The sequence below is a fragment of the Oryctolagus cuniculus genome, chromosome 10 (assembly GCF_964237555.1).
Source record: "Oryctolagus cuniculus chromosome 10, mOryCun1.1, whole genome shotgun sequence".
Taxonomy (NCBI): domain Eukaryota; kingdom Metazoa; phylum Chordata; class Mammalia; order Lagomorpha; family Leporidae; genus Oryctolagus; species Oryctolagus cuniculus.
Genome location: NC_091441.1, coordinates 118,725,763 through 118,748,480, shown reverse-complemented (window position 1 = coordinate 118,748,480; position 22,718 = coordinate 118,725,763). Strand labels below are relative to the sequence as shown.

Below are 22,718 nucleotides of genomic sequence, written 5' to 3'. Positions count from 1 at the left end.
AAGCAATTAATATTTTGTTAAGGAGTTTTACATCCTGTTTTATAGTGATACTGTTTGTAGTTTTCTTCTCTTGTGGAATCTTTCCCCTGATGATATCAGATGAACTTTGGCCTAAAAAAACAAATCGGTTGATGTCCCAACCTCTTTTTCCCTCTGAAAGAGATTGTACGGAGCTGGTCATCTCACGTACTTTCAAATGCTTGATACAATTTACTGGGATGGTTATCTCAACCTCAGGTTTTCCTTCCAGTAGTTGCTGATTGGATATTCATTTTATTTTACTTCTACAAGACTGCTCATATTTGTTCTTGAGTCAGCTTGGTAGTTTATATCGCTCAAGAAATTTTCCATTTTACAGATGTTATTTAATTTATTGGCAAAACATTGTTAGTGTCTGTGTAGGGTCTGTAGCACCAGCAGTAATGTCTCATTCTTTATCTGCACATCTCCTTTCTTTATTCCCTGAATGATTTGTCTAGAAATTTATCAGGTTCTTTACTCTTATAGAAATAAATTGTGTTGCCCTTACTTTCAGCATTTTTTTTTTGTTTGTTATTTTTCCCGTTGCCTGATTTTCTTCTTTCTGTCCACATTGGGCTAAGTTTTCTCCTCTTCCTGCTTTCTGTTTCTAAGAGGCTTGGATCCAGGTATAGCAAATACTTTCTGTAAAGGAATAGATGCTAAATACTTTAGGACGGTAGTCATGTGCAGTCTAAATTGGGGGCATTACAGTTAGTAAAGTAAATGTTTTATTTTTTAAAGATTTAAAGAGAACTGTGCTAATCCGAAGGCAGGATCCAGGAGCTTCTTCCATGTGGATGCAGGGGCCTAAGGACTTGGGCCATCCTCTACTGCTTTCAGCCATAGCAGAGAGCTGGATTGGAAGTGGAGCTGCTAGGACTAGAACCAGCGCCCTGGTGGGATGCCAGGGCGTTAACATGCTGAGCCACAGCTCCAGCCCCAGTAAATCTGTTTTTTTTTTTTTTTTCAACAGGCAGAGTGGACAATGAGAGAGAGAGAGACAGAGAGAAAGGTCTTCCTTTGCCATTGGTTCACCCTCCAATGGCCGCCACGGCTGGTGCGCTGCGCCAGCGCACCGGGCTGATCCAATGGCAGGAGCCAGGTGCTTCTCCTGGTCTCCCATGGGGTGCAGGGCCCAAGGACTTGGGCCATCCTCCACTGCACTCCCTGGCCACAGCAGAGGGCTGGCCTGGAAGAGGGGCAACCGGGACAGAATCAGGTGCCCCGACCGGGACTAGAACCCAGTGTGCCGGCGCCGCAAGGCGGAGGATTAGCCTAGTGAGCCGCGGCGCTCAGCACAAGCTTCTGTGGCTTCAGAGAGGTACTCGCTGGCCAAATAACATCAACTGATACTTGCAATCGAAACAAAAGTTACACATTGTCATTGCCTTGACAACACAGGATTAGCCTGGGGCGGTTGTTCCGCTCCCTGGGACTTTGTGTGATCTGCTTGCTTCAGTGTCCTTGGCCAAAGCTGGGGTTTACCTTTGCCATCCCCTCCCCCACACCATCTCTCCCTTCTGGTTTCCTCATTGGAGCAGGATTGTTCCTATTAATCGTGTCAGATCCGTGGTATCTGCCATTTTCCATACCTTCTTCACCCCTAATTTCCTTGGGCATCATAACCAAGCATCTGTTGTGAGAAAGCAGGCTGTTAACACACCAAGGCTAAGGGGGTCTTTCCAAGAGAAGGCCTCACCAGCAGAAAGAAGGCTAGACGTTCTGATAGCAAAAGACGTTTCATATTATTCCAGCATATGGACAAATGACAGTTGATTCAACAAAAGGGTGAAGGAGTGTGTGTTTGCAAGGTGAATATTGGACTCTGGCTAGAAACCACAGTGGAAGGCTGGTGCCGCGGCTCACTAGGCTAATCCTCCACCTTGCGGCGCCGGCACACCGGGTTCTAGTCCCTGTTGGGGCGCCAGATTCTGTCCCGGTTGCCCCTCTTCCAGGCCAGCTCTCTGCTGTGGCCAGGGAGTGCAGTGGAGGATGACCCAAGTGCTTGGGCCCTGCACCCCATGGGAGACCAGGAGAAGCACCTGGCTCCTGCCATTGGATCAGCGCGGTGCGCTGGCCACAGCGCACCGGCCACAGCGGCCATTGGAGGGTGAACCAACAGCAAAGGAAGACCTTTCTCTCTGTCTCTCTCTCTCACTGTCCACTCTGCCTGTCAAAAAAATAAATAAAGAAAAAGAAAAAGAAAAGAAAGAAACCACAGTGGAGCAGACAGTCAGCGGAGTGAGCTGCTTGGCACACTGAGAACCAGGAGGTAAATCTTTCAGGTTCTCACTTTACCTGAATGGCAGACTCCTTCCCATAACGTGATGGAAAGGACGCACTGCATCCAAGTACAGAACGTCACACTATCTCTATAATCAGAAAGAATGACTGTGAGCTGAGATTAACTGGAGCTGAGTTCCCTTGGGTGAGAGCTGGTACAGTTTGTTGAGCTGCTCAAACCTGATTCCGGCAGGAATGTGCAGTTCTCGTCCCATCTCCACTTCCCACCCAGCTTCTTGCTGGTGATCAGCTGATAGCGGAAAGTTCTTGGGGCCCCGCCCCCACACGTGGAGACCCAGATGGAGTTCCAGGCTGCTGGCTTTGGCCTGAACCAGCCTCAGTTGTTGCTGAAGAGTAGACCTGAGGAGTAAAGAGATGTGTGTGTATGTGTGAGCATGTGTGCACACAAGTCTGCGTCTCTCCGCCTTTCAAAGAAATAACAATAAAAATAAAAAAAATGTAAAGAAAATGCTTTTATTTTCTAATTCCAACTATTTTGTTGAAAGTATGTCTCAACACGGCTAATGTGTGTGCTTCGTGTTGGTCCCTTAGAACTCTGTAAAGTGATGCCTGAGTACTCAGCTAAATACTGAGGCAGGACTGTTCATTCAGTCCATCACATGGAGAAAGGAACACGGCTGAATTCAGACTTGGCTGTGTGGCTGCATTTCGCAGGTCCATCCCCCTATTTGCTCTGTTGTGAGGAGTATGCTGTGTGATGGTTTTGAGACCACAGAGTGACTGGGGTAACCACAGGGAGTGTATGTGTATTGGGGACACTTCCAATGCAATTCTCTAACCTCCTTGTAAGAGTCTGTAAGCTTCCTCAGAAGGCGTCACACAAACGCCTTCTTCACATCTCACTGGCTGGAGCTGTATCCCAGGTGTGATCCACAACCAGTCCCTGCAGAGGCAATGGCATTGGCGAAGAAACATCAGGATTGAGCCAGGGAGGCTCTGGGAGAACCCCAGGAATCTTCACCCCCTTGGGTGGCTGTCAGTATCTAAGTGGAAGAAGGCAGGGAGTGACTCAGAAATGGCCAATCACGGAGAGGGATGCAGTAGGGAATGTAACGCTTCAGTGTCTGTCTGTTTTTTAAGGAACTTGCCTCTTCCAGTTTTACTGATAGCAACCCATAGTCTTCAAGTCCCGTTAGTTCCAAAGACAAATTGCACGCTGCAGGCTTCTCCTAGCCTCCAATATGCTAATGAGGCTGGTGTCTGTTCAGTGGAGGGAGGGTACCTGCAGTGTTTCAGTGTCGTTAGTGAAAATAGTGTGAGTATTTTTCAAGTCAATCTTCTGGGGATGAATGTCTTTATTAATGCAGTTTAGAAACTGCTCCCTTAATTTATGAGTGTGAACCCATTTCATGCTTTATATTTTGCTGTGGGCACAAGGCTTTGCACATTGGCTTTTCCAAGTGCTAACAAAGAAGAAGAGACATTTATTAAATAGCATGTAATGAAATTAATATTAAATATGAATGACCTTAAAAAGTAAGACACATGTCACTCACTGTCAGAATAGTAAGTCCTGTGGCATAGTAAAATGTTAGTGTTAGAATGTTGTTGGTGGGTTGCCTGTGAAGTTCTTTCTTACTGTATATTTAAAATATTGTGTCACAGAAAGTTGGACAATAATCAAAACATCACAACAAAACAAAATGTAGCTTTCATATACACAAGGAGAAATGGAGAGAAAAAGCAAGGAACAGAAGATGTACGTACCCAGTTGCCAATGTGGGTCAGCAAGAGGCCACTGCCGCTATACAGGACAATGTAGAATAGAGAGTGAAATGATGTACAAATTCACCCTTTCACCAAACAGTCCCATCTCTTCGAGTCTGTGCCCTGTGTTCTCAGGGAAACACTGGAGGCGTGTCGGTGTGAGGCTGTCGGGACGCTGAGCTCCTTAGGTTGTGAGTTAACCTTGACTGTTATTGTAGGAGTGCTATGTGTGGAGTACCAGAGAAAGCAAGTGGATGCTCCCAACAGTATCATTAAAAACCAGGCTCTCCCTGTAGGGAACGCAGGCAGGAAAGAGTGTCGTGGCTAAGTCACAACTCAGCAAATTGCAAGGAGCAGTAAGAATTCAGGACCAAACTGAGGTTTACAGAAATAACAGTCTTCTCCACGGAAAACCCTAGATGTCGTGACACCCTGGGCATTAGGCTGAGTGCTGTTAAGAGAAACACACATAGAACCCGTGGTATCTCACACCGAGACATTGATGTGTGCTGAGCACGGAGGGGGGGGCAGTGGATTTGTTAAGCGCTGATTTTTCTGTTGTGGAGGTTATACTTTCCATTATAAAGGCTCTGAAAAAGTCCCCCAGGGAAGAAGCCTTGTTGTCATTGCTTGTCACACACTGGCTGTCAGTTTTTCTGGGGTGGAGTTGAGGCTGTAGAGTTCATGCTGTTCCTTTGCTACACAAATGTGCAGTGAAGACACTTGGGGGAATGCAGGTATGAAAATAAAATGCAGTGTGTGGATAATTACTCTTTAGAGAAGGACAGGTCACCAGTGTCCTGGAGCTAATGAACGCGTGATGTATTACAGATGTTGTTGAGTATCTGCTAGATGCGAACTTCTATGAACTTCTATGTTCAGTGTGGGGATTTAAGAAACAGAAGGGAAGAGAAAAGTGTCTGGGAGAACTACTGGAAGAGCTGTTGTTAACGCCATAATGCAATCTGAAGCGTCAGTTGGAAACCTCGGATCTTACTTGAGGGGTTGGGTGTGGGAAGCGTTTGGATTGCGTCTTCACAGGAAACTAAGTTACAGTACAGGAAAGCAAGGAGTATGGGCATCCCCGGCCTAACAAAGAGCCTGAGCGAGGGAACTCTAAGCACAGCGGACACCCACGTCAGGAAGAAGAGAAACAGAAGTAGACATAGAGAGAGAATGGGCAGGGCCAATGGGTGAGAAGACTCAGGGCTTTGGGAAGTGCCGAGCCAGCGCCGTCACCGTGGCCCTGCCTGCACATGACGTTGTGACCTTGGGCAGCTGACTGGCTCGCTCTGAGGCTGAGCGTCCCCTTGAGTGTTAGGGGAGGGATGATGTCTGCCGCACAGAGTGAGGAGGCAATGAACGTGATCTACGCCAAGTCCAGCACCAGGCGGCCCCTCATGAACTGATGAAGGCAGACATCTGGCGTTGACCCTGATGTACAGAGAGGGAATCATGCGTAGGGCATTGATAGAGTACCTGGAACTGTTCACTGTCTGGGAGGCTGAGTCTGTGGAACTTAGCGCTCGGTCAGACATGGGCAGTGTGAGAGAGGGGAGGGTTAACACGGAGAGAATGAAAAAGGATACCAGGATTCCTCATCCAAGCACCCAAGTTTCCAGTAGCGACAACTCTTGAGATCTGAACACAGGAGGCCAAGCACCGATGCAGATGCCAATGAGGCCAGGGGTGGAATTTACGGTTCTTTGTGTTTTTAAAAAATTGCACTCCGTGTATTTATGTCATTTAACTTTTCACGTGATTTATTTATTTTGAGGGTAACATTTTTAACTTACGTTATAGTCAAAGACGTATGCTTCAGTAAACAAAGAATTCAGCCTGCAAAACTGAAAAGATCGTCTTCCAGCAGGATTATAGGTGGGGTCACAGTCAGTCATCACATGAGATGTCATCTTTGCTCATATACAGTCAATTTAAAAATAATCACAGATCATGGCCGGCACCACGGCTCACTAGGCTAATCCTCCACCTTGTGGTGCCAGCACACCGAGTTCTAGTCCCGGTCGGGGCGCCGGATTCTGTCCCGGTTACCCCTCTTCCAGGCTAGCTCTCTACTGTGGCCAGGGAGTGCAGTGGAGGATGGCCCAAGTGCTTGGGCCCTGCACCAGCATGGGAGACCAGGAGAAGCACCTGGCTCCTGGCTTCGGATCAGCGCGGTGTGCCGGCCACAGCGCACTGGCCGCGGCGGCTACTGGAGGGTGAACCAACGGCAAAGGAAGACCCTTCTCTCTGTCTCTCTCTCTCACTGTCCACTCTGCCTGTCAAAAAAAAAATCACATATCAGTCAAACTGTAGTGGTGTATCATCGTAACAGTTTGACAAAGATATAAAACAAAGTTTGACAAAACTGTATTTGTGGCAGTAGTGTTATTGATAGGCATTTCTTGGTTTTCATTTTTGTTTTTTGATTCAAAGAAATTCTGTGTGCTTTCTGACATTTTCCTTTATGGCTTTGTAGAGTGAGCTCTGAAGAGCTGCATGCACAGCTCATTTTATTTTATTTTTTTAAATTTATTTATTTATTTGAAAGTCAGAGTTACACAGAGAGAGAAGGAGAGGCAGAGAGAGAGAGAGAGATCTTCTATCCATTGGTTCACTTCCTAATTGGCCGCAGTTGCCGGAGCTACGCCAATCCAAAGCCAGGAGCCAGGAGCTTCCTCCAGGTCTCCCATGCAGGTGCAGGGGCCCAAGCACTTGGGCCATCTTCTACTGCTTCCCCAGGCCTCAGCAGTGAGCTGGACTGGAAGAGGAGCAGCTGGGACTTCTACTCTCAGGGTCCTGGTGCCGTGGGAATTCTGTATTTTGAATAGTTGCTTGGCCTGCTACAAAAGTTCCCTCAGAGCACTGCTTCTAACTCTTGTCTCAACATCAGAAAAGTTAGGGTAATGGGCTCCCAAGTAAAAATCCAGAAGCTGCGAGGACAACCTGTGATGGTGGCCGGATGCGGCTGTGTGGCTGAGATGGTTGTAGTCCTGGATGCGTGATTTTCTTTCTGTGTCATTGAAAGCTAATGACGTTTTCCACGTTGTACTCAGCAACCACTTTGTGTCTGTGTGTTTCTTGTTTTAATGTGCAGGACAGGAGAGAATTGGGAAAGATTCCAACTATGAGCAGGAGGGTAAGGTTCAGTTCGTGATTGACGCCGTCTATGCCATGGCTCACGCCCTTCACCAGATGAACAAGGATCTCTGTGCCGACTACCGGGGTGTCTGTCCGGAGATGGAGCAGGCTGGAGGCAAGAAGTTGCTGAAGTACATTCGCAATGTTAACTTCAATGGTGAGTTGTGGGGAGCAATCCGGACTGGACTAAGTTACTGAAATTAAGACTTATTCTATGCATCTGCTCTCCCACAATATGGCGCTGGGAGAGAAGTAAACAGCTTCCGCACAGCTGCCTCCAGTTCAGCTAATAAACTGTAGGACTTGCTCCTGATTGGAGAGCAGCGTACTCGGCGTGTGGGCAGCCGAGTTGGGATTGGCGGAGGAGGACTATAAAGGAGGAGAGAGACGGCATGCACCGGGAACATCTATGGGGAACATCTAGCTGAAGGAACACCTGTGCAGCCCCCGAGTAGAGCCGGCCGGCGGTGTGCCGCTCCCCTGCGGAAGTGGGGAATGTGGCCAGGGGGAACTGCCCTTCCACGGAGGTGGAAGGGATAGTAGCCAACCCGGGAAGAACCAGCAGCAAACCCGGGGAAGGCCGAGCAGACGAAAGAACAGCGCAGGGTCCTGTGTTGCTCCTCCACGAAGAGGGGGAGCGACATAATGGTGCCGTGACTCGGATATGAAGCCTAGGCAGGGTTCAGTGTCGTTCCTCCACGAAGAGGGGGAGCGACATAATGGTGCCGTGACTCGGATAGGAAACCTGACTCGGATAGGAAACCTAGCTTGGATAGGAAACCTAGGACGGATAGCAAACTTAGGAGGGAAGAAACGGGAAGAAACGGGAAGAATTGGGAAAATATCGGAGAAAGAGACTAGCAAACAGCCTAGGGAAAAGCCGGACGAAAAGGGTGCCGGAAGAAGCTATTGAAAGCCTAGGCATAGACTCGGATACGGACTACGGGGGGAAGCTGGGAGAAATCTCTAAGGTCGAAAGCGAAAGTGAAAGCTAGAACAAACAGACTCGGACGCGGACTGTGGGGAGAGGCCAGGAGAAATGAGGGAGGAATATCGTTGGAGGAAAGTTTGGGGAAACATACCGGGTAGAGAAAAATGTTAGGGAAATTGAAGCCGCGGGAGGCAGGCCGAGGCGGATACGAAAGCCACTTTGGGATTCTCAAGTTAGCCCGGGAATAGGGGGCGAAAAGTTGAAACCAGAAGCTGAAACGTGAGCCTGGTTGGGATCCGTCTGATTAGCCCGGGGAGCAAAGGACGGGAAGCCAAACCGTGGGGCGGAGACGTACGCTGGGTTGAATTCGCCAGGCTAGCCCGGGGAACTTAGATTGAATGCTAGTGGCGGACACGTAAGCTACGCTGTGTTACTCGCGGAAGCCGCCGCGTGCAGAGAGCACGGGGCGTGAATAGATAGGGAACGGGGCTGGCGAGGCCGTGGTTCAGACGCGAAAGGGTTAAGTGCGAGACCACGGAGCGCGCGAAGCCAAGCCGCGCAAAGCCGAGCTGCGCAAAGCCGAGCCGCGCAGATGAGGCGCGGGCTGAAGCTGCGCGGAGCCGTGAAGCTGCCGGCAGCGCGAGGCGCCGGGAAGCTGCAGGGATAAGAGAAATAGAAGTTTAGAAATAAAATGAGAGAAATAAGAATGCTGGGAGATAGAAGTAAAATGGGAGAAATAGGAATGCCCGGAGATAGAGAAATAGAGAAATAGAAAGGCCTCCCCTCAACATGGCAATTAGAAGGCTTGGATTCGGTCTGCCCGATTAGTGAGGCGATGAGCACCTGGGCGGCTAGCAGTTTATGCGCCGCAGGTCACTGAAGACAGGCACAAATTAACATCAGTAAGGCTTCCCCACAATACAACAATGAGAAAGCTTGGATTCGGTCTGCCTAATTAAGGCGGTAAGCGCCAGCAAGCAGCTCGACCAAAGCATGAGCTGCAGGTCACCGAAGATAGGCACAAACCAACACTAATAAGTCTCCCCCACAATACGGCAATGAGAAGGCTTGGATTCGGTTTGCCTGATAGGTTTTGTAAGCACCTGCAGGCAGTTCTAGCAGAGCAGAGCATGCGCTGCAGGGCACCGAACACAGGCACGCATCAGCGCCTAAAAACCTCCTCACAACATGGCGAAGAGAGGACCCGGATTCGGTTTGCCTGATAGGACTTGTAAGAGCCTGTGGCAACTCTAGCAAGTAGAGCAGAGTGTGTGCCGCGGGACACCGAAGACAGGCGCGTATCAACGCTAAAAAATAAAAAGAAAGGGGGATCTGTGGGGAGCAATCCGGACTGGACTAAGTTACTGAAATTAAGACTTATTCTATGCATCTGCTCTCCCACAATATGGCGCTGGGAGAGAAGTAAACAGCTTCCGCACAGCTGCCTCCAGTTCAGCTAATAAACTGTAGGACTTGCTCCTGATTGGAGAGCAGCGTACTCGGTGTGTGGGCAGCCGAGTTGGGATTGGCGGAGGAGGACTATAAAGGAGGAGAGAGACGGCATGCACCGGGAACATCTATGGGGAACATCTAGCTGAAGGAACACCTGTGCAGCCCCCGAGTAGAGCCGGCCGGCGGTGTGCCGCTCCCCTGCGGAAGTGGGGAATGTGGCCAGGGGGAACTGCCCTTCCACGGAGGTGGAAGGGATAGTAGCCAACCCGGGAAGAACCAGCAGCAAACCCGGGGAAGGCCGAGCAGACGAAAGAACAGCGCAGGGTCCTGTGTTGCTCCTCCACGAAGAGGGGGAGCGACATAATGGTGCCGTGACTCGGATATGAAGCCTAGGCAGGGTTCAGTGTCGTTCCTCCACGAAGAGGGGGAGCGACAGTGAGTCTGCACACGTCCACACCTTTTAGAATCCTCAGTGTGGACATCCTGGGTTTCCTAGCTTGAGTTGTTGCACTGTAGTTTATGGATATTGGGTCCGAAACTGATTGTGCATATAATTTCGTGCGACCCAATCAGTGCATGAAAGAGCGGATGAGTGAGTTAATACATGTTTGCTGGTTATGGTTTGCTACCCATCTTTCGAAGTGAAGAGGGTTGAACACAAAACTGGAACATTCCTTTATGAATGTCAGTGGGTGTGGAACGGCAGAGGAGAGACAGAAAGAGCAGTTGAAGTATTGATGATAGTTTGCTAAACTAACCATATCTCGGGTTAAAAGCTTATGTCTCAAAGTATCGACTAGGTTGAGAATTAAAAGCAGTGGGTGTTGGCAGGTGAGAAAGTCAGCAGGTTGGGGGTCACAGCGGGCACCCTTCTCCCAAGCACAGTTGTCCCTCGGCACGTGTGGGAGATGGCCCCAGCACCCCTGAGGGTACCCCTTGAACAGAGCTCAAGTCGCTTACATGGAACGGTGTAGTGTTTGCTTATGACCCATGAACATCTTCCTGTGTGATTTAAATCATTGCAGATTACTTAAAATACCCGTCACAATGCACATACTGTATAAATAGTTGGAGTACTATATTGGCTAAGGAATAGCACAAGAAAAATCTGTTTAGATTGAGTACGGAAACGGTTTATTTTTCCAAATACTTTCCTTCTGCGATTGGTCAAATTCAGGGCTACAGAGCCCAAGGAAATGGAAGGCTGGCTGTACGTTGTTTTTGTAGGTTTGATTTCTATATTGTAAAACTTCACATACTTCCAACTCAATAATCTAGTTAAGAAAATCTAACTGTGTCATGTAAAGTCCAGCACCATTAAAAATAACCCTAATCTTACTGCAAATGAATGCCATAACTACAGTGAGGGTAGGGAAGAAGAATCCATGAATTTGAGTTATTTTGTAAGATGCATTTGACTTTGTAACCTAAAGATAAAGACAGAAATAATTGCGCATAGATATTGTAAAGCAACTAGTACATATATGGGTTTTCTTTCACAGTTCTGTAGCTAATTGATGTAGGATAAAAACTGATAAATAATTAAACACAGTGTGGATAATGACAGCCAAATTTCTTACTTGCAGGGTTAGAAATTATTAATAATGCATGAGAGAAGGTTAGAATGAACACTCTTAGGATGGGTTAGAATAGAAGACACCAGCATGAACTCATGGCTTTAATATATATGAAAATGAGTAGATGTAAAAGTTGACAGGTACACGTATGTGTGTTTTATGTTTATATTTTATATTTATATTTCCTGGAAGGGCTGGTATACATTAGAAAGAAGTACACCTAGCACCTAGATAATATTTAGAAATTCCCTTGTCCAACATAAGGAACCAGGACTTCCTAAAGAAACTGCTGGATTGAGAACCATGTCAGGGCAAGCGCAAGGCAAGCTTGGGGCAGGTTGTATTATACATTTGGAACACGCTGGAAAACTGCAGGAGTCGTGTGGACAGGGCACAGAAACTATCCTGGGAGAGATCGCATTGAGCAGCAAGGGACCATATAGGTTATAACCGTCAAAATCTGTAAGTTCATACTGGTAAAAATAAGCAAACTGCAAGAGGAGGAACTGCATGATGGAATGGTGGAAATGTGGAAAAACAAAATTACCATTTTGCAAAAACCTCAGTGTGGGGAGCAGCCCGAACTGGACTGAGTTACTGGAATTAAGACTTATTCTATGCATCTGCTCTCCCACAATATGGCGCTGGGAGAGAAGTAAACAGCTTCCGCACAGCTGCCTCCAGTTCAACCAATAAACTGTAGGACTTGCTCCTGATTGGAGAGCAGCGTACTCGGCGTGTGGGCAGCCGAGTTGGGATTGGCGGAGGAGGACTATAAAGGAGGAGAGAGACGGCATGCACCGGGAACATCTATGGGGAACATCTAAGGGAACCCGTGCAGCCCCCGAGAGAGCCGGCCGGCGGTGTGCCGCTCCCCTGCGGAAGTGGGGAATGTGGCCAGGGGGAACTGCCCTTCCACGGAGGTGGAAGGGATAGTAGCCAACCCGGGAAGAACCAGCAGCAAACCCGGGGAGGGCCGAGCAGACGAAAGAACAGCGCAGGGTCCTGTGTCGTTCCTCCACGAAGAGGGGGAGCGACATAATGGTGCCGTGACTCGGATAGGGAAACCTAGGAGGGAAGAAACAGGAAGAAGCAGGAAAATGCCGGAGAGAGAGACTAGCAAAGAGCCTAGGTGCCGGAAGAAGCTATTGAAAGCCTAGGCATAGACTCGGATATGGACTGTGGGAAAGAAGTTAGGATTGAAAGCGAAAGTGAAAGCTTTCATAGACTCTGATGCGGACTATGGCGGGGAAGCTAGGAGATTGAAAGCGAAAGCGAAACCTGGAGGAGGCTTGGACTCGGATACGGACTGTGGGGAGAAGCCAGGAGAAATGAGAGGAATATTGTTGGAAGAAAACTTAAGGAAACATACCGGGTAGAGAAAAATGTTAGGGAGGATGAAGCCGCGAGTGCAGGCCGAGGCGGAGATATAAGCCACCTTGGAATTCTTCAAGTCACCCCGGGGAGCAAGAGGCGAAGATCTGGAACCAGAGGCAGAGACGTGGGCCGCCAGGATTCGCCAGGTTAGTCCGGGGAACTTGGACTGAATGCCGGTGGTGGCGGAAACATTCGCGGAAGCCGCGCAGAGCTGTGAAGCCGCCGCGGGGCGGGCGCCGGCGGGGCGAGGCTCCGGGAAGCCGCGCAGAGCCTCGCCCCGCCGGCGCCGCAGAAGCTGCCGCGGGGCGAGCCGCCGAGAAGCAGCTTCGGGGCGGAGCCCGCCGGCGGGGCGAGGCGCCGGGAAGCCGCAGGGATAAGAGAAACAGAAGTTTTAGAAGTAAAGTGAGAGAAATAGGAATGCTGGAAGATAGAAGTGGAATGGGAGAAATAGGAATGCCCGGAGATAGAGAAATAGAGAAATAGAAAGGCCTCCCCTCAACATGGCAATAAGAAAGCTTGGATTCGGTCTGCCTGATTTAGTGAGGCGATGAGCACCTGGGCGGCTAGCAGCTTGTGCGCCGCAGGTCACCGAAGACAGGCACGAATTAACATCAGTAAGGCTTCCCCACAATGCAACAATTAGGAGGCTTGGATTCGGTCTGCCTGATTAAGGCGGTAAGCGCCAGCAAGCAGCTCGACCAGAGTATGAGCTGCAGGTCACTGAAGATAGGCACGAACCAACACTAATAAGTCTCCCCCACAATAAGGCAATGAGAAGGCTTGGATTCGGTTTGCCTGATAGGTTTTGTAAGCCCCTGCAGGCAGAGCAGAGCATGCGCTGCAGGGCACCGAACACAGGCACGCATCAGCGCCTAAAAACCTCCTCACAACATGGCGAAGAGAGGACCCGGATTCGGTTTGCCTGATAGGACTTGTAAGAGCCTGTGGCAACTCTAGCAAGTAAAGCAGAGTGTGTGCCGCGGGACACCGAAGACAGGCGCGTATCAACGCCAAAAATAAAAAGAAAGGGGGATCTGTGGGGAGCAGCCCGAACTGGACTGAGTTACTGGAATTAAGACTTATTCTATGCATCTGCTCTCCCACAATATGGCGCTGGGAGAGAAGTAAACAGCTTCCGCACAGCTGCCTCCAGTTCAACCAATAAACTGTAGGACTTGCTCCTGATTGGAGAGCAGCGTACTCGGCGTGTGGGCAGCCGAGTTGGGATTGGCGGAGGAGGACTATAAAGGAGGAGAGAGACGGCATGCACCGGGAACATCTATGGGGAACATCTAAGGGAACCCGTGCAGCCCCCGAGAGAGCCGGCCGGCGGTGTGCCGCTCCCCTGCGGAAGTGGGGAATGTGGCCAGGGGGAACTGCCCTTCCACGGAGGTGGAAGGGATAGTAGCCAACCCGGGAAGAACCAGCAGCAAACCCGGGGAGGGCCGAGCAGACGAAAGAACAGCGCAGGGTCCTGTGTCGTTCCTCCACGAAGAGGCGGAGCGACATAATGGTGCCGTGACTCGGATAGGGAAACCTAGGAGGGAAGAAACAGGAAGAAGCAGGAAAATGCCGGAGAGAGAGACTAGCAAAGAGCCTAGGTGCCGGAAGAAGCTATTGAAAGCCTAGGCATAGACTCGGATATGGACTGTGGGAAAGAAGTTAGGATTGAAAGCGAAAGTGAAAGCTTTCATAGACTCGGATGCGGACTATGGCGGGGAAGCTAGGAGATTGAAAGCGAAAGCGAAACCTGGAGGAGGCTTGGACTCGGATACGGACTGTGGGGAGAAGCCAGGAGAAATGAGAGGAATATTGTTGGAAGAAAACTTAAGGAAACATACCGGGTAGAGAAAAATGTTAGGGAGGATGAAGCCGCGAGTGCAGGCCGAGGCGGAGATATAAGCCACCTTGGAATTCTTCAAGTCACCCCGGGGAGCAAGAGGCGAAGATCTGGAACCAGAGGCAGAGACGTGGGCCGCCAGGATTCACCAGGTTAGTCCGGGGAACTTGGACTGAATGCCGGTGGTGGCGGAAACATTCGCGGAAGCCGCGCAGAGCTGTGAAGCCGCCGCGGGGCGGGCGCCGGCGGGGCGAGGCTCCGGGAAGCCGTGCAGAGCCGTGAAGCTGCCGCGGGGCGAGCCGCCGAGAAGCAGCTTCGGGGCGGAGCCCGCCGGCGGGGCGAGGCGCCGGGAAGCCGCAGGGATAAGAGAAACAGAAGTTTTAGAAGTAAAGTGAGAGAAATAGGAATGCTGGAAGATAGAAGTGGAATGGGAGAAATAGGAATGCCCGGAGATAGAGAAATAGAGAAATAGAAAGGCCTCCCCTCAACATGGCAATAAGAAAGCTTGGATTCGGTCTGCCTGATTTAGTGAGGCGATGAGCACCTGGGCGGCTAGCAGCTTGTGCGCCGCAGGTCACCGAAGACAGGCACGAATTAACATCAGTAAGGCTTCCCCACAATGCAACAATTAGGAGGCTTGGATTCGGTCTGCCTGATTAAGGCGGTAAGCGCCAGCAAGCAGCTCGACCAGAGTATGAGCTGCAGGTCACTGAAGATAGGCACGAACCAACACTAATAAGTCTCCCCCACAATAAGGCAATGAGAAGGCTTGGATTCGGTTTGCCTGATAGGTTTTGTAAGCCCCTGCAGGCAGAGCAGAGCATGCGCTGCAGGGCACCGAACACAGGCACGCATCAGCGCCTAAAAACCTCCTCACAACATGGCGAAGAGAGGACCCGGATTCGGTTTGCCTGATAGGACTTGTAAGAGCCTGTGGCAACTCTAGCAAGTAAAGCAGAGTGTGTGCCGCGGGACACCGAAGACAGGCGCGTATCAACGCCAAAAATAAAAAGAAAGGGGGATCTGTGGGGAGCAGCCCGAACTGGACTGAGTTACTGGAATTAAGACTTATTCTATGCATCTGCTCTCCCACAATATGGCGCTGGGAGAGAAGTAAACAGCTTCCGCACAGCTGCCTCCAGTTCAACCAATAAACTGTAGGACTTGCTCCTGATTGGAGAGCAGCGTACTCGGCGTGTGGGCAGCCGAGTTGGGATTGGCGGAGGAGGACTATAAAGGAGGAGAGAGACGGCATGCACCGGGAACATCTATGGGGAACATCTAAGGGAACCCGTGCAGCCCCCGAGAGAGCCGGCCGGCGGTGTGCCGCTCCCCTGCGGAAGTGGGGAATGTGGCCAGGGGGAACTGCCCTTCCACAGAGGTGGAAGGGATAGTAGCCAACCCGGGAAGAACCAGCAGCAAACCCGGGGAGGGCCGAGCAGACGAAAGAACAGCGCAGGGTCCTGTGTCATTCCTCCATGAAGAGGGGGAGCGACATAATGGTGCCGTGACTCGGATAGGAAACCTAGGGCGGATAGGAAACTTAGGAGGGAAGAAATGACTCGGATAGGAAACCTGACTCGGATATGAAGCCTAGGCAGGGTCCTGTGTCGCTCCTCCACGAAAACGGGGAGCGACACCTCAGAAGTCATTGGTTCAGGCAGGGAGGATCACTGATGGGAACCCAAATCCTTGCATTAAAGTGTGATGACAGACAATATACGTACATCCTTTCATAGGGTTTTCCAGAAGCTAGGTAACAACTACCAAGGAGAAGTAGTAGTTTTACAGCAAACTGGTAGGCAGCACCTTTATCAAGTGGTCAAGGTTAACATTGCATCCTAAGACACGTGGACCTCAAGTGTCTCTTGATAGATTTGTGGACAGCGTGTGCCTGTGGATGTGAGATGTGGACAGGACACAGCAGCTTCTTCACAGCCAAAAGCATGTAATTTAACAATAACCCCAAGGTAACGCTAGAACAAAGTGAAAGGTGTCCTACCAGATCACTTGCCAGAGTTCTTGAGAATGTCCTGTTGTGAGAAAAGCAGCTGAGGAGCTGCTCCACGCTGGAAGGAATGAAGGGGGCTTGACTGTCACATGGGAATATTGAATGCTGCTCTGCCAAAAAGAAATGGCATTGATGTGGCAGTGGAGGACTTTCAGATACGTGTATGGAGAAGAATTAAAGTTAGTTCTAATAGGATATCGATGTTAATTTCTTAATTTCCATAGTTACATTATGAGTTAAAAATGTTCTTTTTTGCTTCTCTGGTTGTCAGTATTATTCCTTTTAAACCCATATGAGTAGTTCTTTCTTGTAGAGGCTCCCTGGTATCTGGGTGAACAGGAACCATGTTCAATTTGGGGGTCAGTATTCTAGTCAGGCCCACAGAAATCACCCCCATATAAAGCCACAGCACACTTTAACAGATTATCTTCTTCCTGTAGTGTCTTCCTAGTTTTCAAGAAATCTCCAAATATATACAACATTTTCCCCCAAACTCTCCAAATAGAGATTTTGTTATTTGTCAAGCCCTTCGTAACAAATGCTGAAGTCACTCTTGTGTGCTCTGGGTTGTGGTCCATGGATATATGTGACCGTTGTTACCCTGGTAACTAAAAGAAAATCATTTTCAGAATGGTCTTGATGATTTTTCCACTTCTTTTAGCCAGTGATTGTGGACTTGTTCATAAAGACAGGGTTGTCCTCTGAGGGGTCAGAGTTGCTGAATTTGGGAGTAGACTGCAGGCTGATGTATCAAATGATGGTTCGCTGTCTGAAACTGCTAAGCACCTTGTGTGGACTGGCTTAGCTAATCTTCAAAGCATCATGATGGCTTAGATAGTATCATTTTCTCTGCTTTGACTGATAAGGAAACGGATTCACAGAGAAATGCGAAGCGTAATGCCTGAATCCCTGCAGGTAGGTAGTGGTGATGTTCTGCTTGGAGGAAACCCAGGAGACCTGCCGCAGCTAGCCTTTGAACAAAGAATGTGCCCTCCCAGCCGGACAGACCTGAGACTCTGCAGGAGTCCCCAGGCAGAGCCGGCTTTGTGTCTGTCCCTGTTAGCGTGGTGGACGCGTTCGCTGGTCAGCATGATCTCTGTGGAGGCATCAAGTTCTTCTGTGTGGACAGCCTGACACTGTGGATCCTGGGTCACTGCCCCGTTTGCTTGTAGCGGGGCTGAAAGTTGTAACATGAAGAAGCTGTGATAAATGTAATCAGTGGATCAGCGCCACTTGTAGTCAGCAAGTGTTACCGTGAAAAGAACTTACCAAGCTTAACTCACTCATGTTGCTGATTTTTCTATAGAAATCAAGTGCTCAGGAGTAGAAACCACTTGTGCGAGACTTCAGCAGAGAGCAAGGAGAAATCAGAGGCTCGGGTCTCTCTCGGCTGATTGTGAAGAATTTAGTCAATGTTGTGCTTGTTTGAGAAAGAGTTTGATTATTCTTTGTCCTAGTAAGCATGATCATGCCCCTCTGTTACCTTAGTGGAAAGTTTGCTGTGCTCTGCGGAGTTTTGTTCCCGACCAGTAGATGACAGTTTAATAACTCTGAACTTCCCATTTGCCAAAGCGTCAATTTAGGGAATCATAATCGCGTGTCCTCAAAGCATCGCTATGGCTTTGCCAAGCACTTAACCTCCTCTTCTGCACTGAGAAAGAAATGACCAATTTAGTCTTTCTCACTCATGGCCATTTTTATTTTTCCTGCATCGCCAATGAATGCTAAGTCTTGAGCTTAAATTTGTCTCTCTCTCGGCCATCCAACCAGATGGCAACACTTACAAATGTATATTTAACAAATTCAGTGTCCTGGGTGTAAAATCTTCAAGGGTTGCCATGTCATGAATCATTTAGTATGAGGTAGGTCTGTGCTGGTTTCCAAATTGAGGCAGGGTGTGTTTTGTACAGATGGCACATCACACACGCTCTGCTTGTGACAAGATAACTTTCTGTCAACCTCGAGGGTGAGCTCTGTGTCTCCCCGCTCTGGATCTGAAGGAGCCTGTGCAAACTTGGGATGTAACGGTGTTTGACCGCTAAGGCATAATAGGCAGTAGGATTTCTGTATGATTCCCTTGACACATCCATCCCGTGCATTCAGCTACTATCTTGTGGGGAATCCAAGTGGTCCCTTCGACAGACCACATGCAAATGCCCTGTGCAGCCCCAGCTAGGGTCCCACCTGACAGCCACGTTCACCTGCTCCCGATGATGTAAATTCACCAACTCACCAAACCCAGACCAAGCTGCAAAGAACCCATGGAGTACAAAAGGTTCCCAAAATGTGTGTCCCCAAATGAAAACGCCAGGCGTGCATTTTGAACTTTTATCCATAAGCGTAAGCCTCCTTTATTCTGCTTCCCATAAACTTTTCCAAGTCCTCTCATGCATGCTCCGCTTGGGGTTTGTGGTGCAGAAAGGGTTAACAGAAGCACAGGTCAGTGCTGGCTGTCTAGGGTCGGTCTGTGGACGGAGACAGCGAGGACAGCAAACACTGTGGGGCAGGACTGTCCACTACCTGGGCATCTTCAGACCCAAGCCCCCTGTCCAGGACGGAAGAGAACACAGCAAGGTCCTCCTGTCTGGTGGAGCGGATTGCAGGCTGGAGCAGAGTCTGTCAGTCATCCCTGACTCCTGCCACCCGTCCTGTGCAGGGCTCCTGTTCCTCGACCTTCCAGCCCTCACACCCTGTGAGAATCTCTGCAGGTGATGGCTTTCCATTTCATAACCGCTTTCTTCCCCACGGACTCCTTTGATATTTCATTTTAGATACAGAGTGCCTTGGACACAATGTCTCTCTTTCTCTTTCAGGAAGTTCAGGGGGCTATTATAAAAACATAGGGGGAGGTTGGAAATAATAGGGCGCTTGCATTATGTTATCTATCAAGAAGGTCAAGCCGCACAGTGTGGTCTTCCAAGTCATCTCATGGATCAGGCATTCAGCTCTGCTTCTTTAATTTTTTTTTTAAATGTGAACTTTAATGAGAATGGAAAGGGCATGGCAGAGTCATTTCTCCTAGCAAAGATTATAAGCAGGAAGAAAAAGAGACGAGGCAAAAAGTCCTGTTCTGATGAATATTGAGCTGGTGATTTTGAGTTGTTTGGGGCCCCAGGACAGCACTCTTTCTGCTGCTTCTCAAACTCCAGGCAAAACTTGAGTTGCCTTATTTAAGGAGGCAATGCTATAGACTGACAGCAAAGCATAACATGAATCTTACCCTCCAGTGTGAGAAGAGAAAGATGAGAATCTGATGAATATGAGTGTCTTCTTGCAAAATGACACTATCCTCATTTTCTTGCTAATAACATGGGAAATCCAGATTCCATTTCTTGTCTTTATATAGCAGAAGGGCTGACTGCAAGCAAAGAGCCAATGATTTTAACACTGTTTCGTCGTGTTTTGTTGTCGGGGAGGGCACGTGTTTCTACACAGAGAGTTTAAGAGGCACCTGTTGTGATAATGTGGATGCCTTCCTGGTCTGTGGAGATAAATTCTGGGTAGAGTGTAGGAAACGCAAACTGAAAGGGTGCCTTGGACATAAGGTCATGGATTAGAAGCACTGTTAATCATGGGAGCTCAAAGCTCTCTCCTAAAATGCACTCTAGCCTGTTGGGAAGATAAAAGCTATTTATACCCATGGAGAGATTTAAATTTGACAGCCATGGGAGAGATCATACTGGTGCACTGGAAAAGATGATGGTCTAGCTAACTGAGGCCATGTGTTCTCACTGCTCTTGAGAAACGTGCAAGTACAAAACTGATCAAAATTGCATCTTTCAAACACCCTGGCCCTTTGTTGAGCTTCTGTTACTCATGGGCACGGAACTCATGAGCTCCCCATATCATTGACTTTGATCCCACGAGGAAGGTATTAGGGGCAGCAGCCAGAAGTAGAATGAGGCCAAGTATCTTGTCAAAGTCACACAGCATGGGGTGGTTCAACTCCATTCTGGAAAACCGCAAAGCCTGTTGAACGTGCTTTGCTCACTCAGGTAGCTGAGTGACTGGGGTGAGTGGCTCTCCTCCCTCCCCCAGACCATGTAGACTTTCTCACCTGGGAAGTTGGGCAGCTGGAGATCCTGACCCATCCAGGTTTTTATTAACTTCCTGTTTGCCACTGTCAAGGATGACCACAAAGCCAGAGGCTTGTACAACACAAATAGCTGATGTTCCGGTTCTGTCGTCCACAAGTCCAGCACAGGTCTCCGTGGGCTTTCATGAATGTAAAGGCAGGGCTGGCGGCTCTGCAGGCCCCAGAGTGAGGACAGTTTCCTGGCCTTTTCAAGCTTGCAGAAGCCACTGCTCCCCATAGCTCAGGGACTCCTGCATCGCTCCATCTCTTATCGCATCTACAGCTCCGACTGTCACTTCCCCTGTCCTTAGAGGACCTCTGCTGTTCTCTGGGGCTCCCTGTGGCCATCCAGAGCCATCTCCCTACTTCCTAGTCCCTGATCCCGTGAGCACATTCCTTCTGAGGCAGCTTCTGGGGTGCATTTGGTTCCTGTTTTAGCCCAGAATCTCATGACAGGCAGCTGTTGGACAGTCCGTTGTGGCTCGGCCTCTGTCTGCCCTCCTGTCACTTTGAGTTGCCTCTGCCGGGGGGTAACATTGAGTACAGGTTTCGTCTTTGATGCCTCTACTGGCCCAGTACACTGCTGTTCTTTCTAGACCTTTAGTTCAATTTCTTTCTTGTGCAGTGTGATCACATCGGCAGAGTCCCTTTCAACACCACGCTTGCTTCCTCAAGGTTAATGTCTGTCCCTCTTCCCCTCCTCTCCTCTCCTCCCCTCCCCTCCCCTCCTCCCCTCCCCTGTCCTCCCTTTCCATCCCCTCCCCTCCCCTTCTTCCCTTCCCCTCCCCTCCCCTCCCTTTCCCTCTCCTCCCTTTCCTTCCTGTCCCCTCCTCCCTTCCCCTGCCTTCCCTTCCTCTCTTCCCTCCTTCCTTCCTTCCCTTGTTTTTTGCCGACTGTTTCTGCACACCCTCTCTCCTTTCCAGGTACATACTGTCCAGGAATGATGCAGTCATAAGTCCAGATCCTATGGAAGCTCGTTCAGCATGCACCCTGTTATCCTGCTGTGCCTTGAGCGTCATTTGGGGTGGTACCTACCCAGTCCCCAAGTCCACCCTCTAGAGTGATATGGTCCTGTACCTGAACCCCTTGTCCACTTGACTCTGCTTTAAGCCTGGTAAATTCAACCCTGTAACCCCCAAGTTCCTGTCCTTAGCCTTACTTTCTCTCCAGTTCACCAAATCTACCCCTGTCCCAGGAAACCCACCCAGGTAATGTTGTGAACTGTATAAAGGCTTTAGCCCACCGTCCTCTCCCTCTCTTGCTCCCTATCCTAGGCCCTTGAGGCACCCTGCTGTCCTTTCTCAGGGTTCTGTGAGTAATCTAATTTTTCTGCCCTCCCAGTCCTTCTCATATGGATGCATAGAGGAAACTACTTAAGTACTGGGGCTCGGGCAGGATTTCTTCCCTCTGCACTTGCTATCCCCAGGCTGTCTCTGCACATGAGTTCTAGGGACCATTGTGGGGACTCTCCTAAGCCATGAGGATATCTACAAACTGCCTTGATGCTCAGCGGATCTCAAGACTGTCATCTGTAGAACTGGCAGTAGATGGGTTGGGAACTCTAAAAGTCTGTCTTTCTCTTGTCTTTCCCAGGTAGCGCTGGCACCCCAGTGATGTTTAATAAGAACGGAGATGCACCTGGGCGTTACGACATCTTCCAGTACCAGACGACAAACACCACCAACCCCGGTTACCGTCTGATTGGGCAGTGGACGGATGAACTTCAACTCAACGTGAGTTCTCCTCGCTCCTCTTCTGCCCTTGAATGGAGAGTGAGGAGGCATTTAATTTGCTCAGTTAGGGGAGTGTTCACTGGGTGTGTGTTAGGGCGCATTTACAAGTGAGCATGCAGCTTGCTGCAGACAGACAGTTTGGATACAGCTGTGACGATGTTGATGGGAAATGTTGCACTGAGTTTGTACCAGACATTATGCTCTGCATCCTTATGGAGGAGTTCTTTTATTCTGAGGCTCTTACTGCTAAGGAAACAAAGGACCAGCTAATGCTTTCGCTAGATCCTTCTCTTAGTTGGGTGTTGATTTCTTCCTCCCATCTTTCCTTACTTCCTACGTTCTTACTTTGGTGGTGATAATTTGTTGCATTTCTAATGCAGATCAGTGAGTCACATGGTTTTACAATAAGTTTATCTGGGTAACTACAGTGCTGTTGCTTTCCATAGCCTCTTCTTACTTCTGTCAGTCGTGAACTTGGGCAGGCAGCCACTTTCTTGTATATGGTGATGCCCAAGTCCAACAGCAGGTGCCTCGGCTCGGTGGCCGGTT

At 49.3% G+C, this 22,718-nt stretch overlaps 1 protein-coding gene across 5 annotated transcripts in view; it reads left to right on the top strand.

Moving 5' to 3' along the window:
• Positions 1 to 22,718, top strand: part of GRM7 (glutamate metabotropic receptor 7) — an 826,769-nt gene that overhangs the window by 535,796 nt on the left and 268,255 nt on the right. For all 5 annotated transcript variants that reach the window (XR_007913802.2, XM_008273589.4, XM_002720620.5 and 2 more), the window contains exons 6-7: positions 7,130 to 7,330; positions 22,030 to 22,169. Coding sequence is in view for 4 of the 5 variants with exons in the window: in XM_008273589.4 (XP_008271811.3) it covers positions 7,130 to 7,330; positions 22,030 to 22,169 (341 nt within the window). In the remaining variant the exon portion in view is untranslated. The remainder of the gene's footprint in view (positions 1 to 7,129; positions 7,331 to 22,029; positions 22,170 to 22,718) is intronic.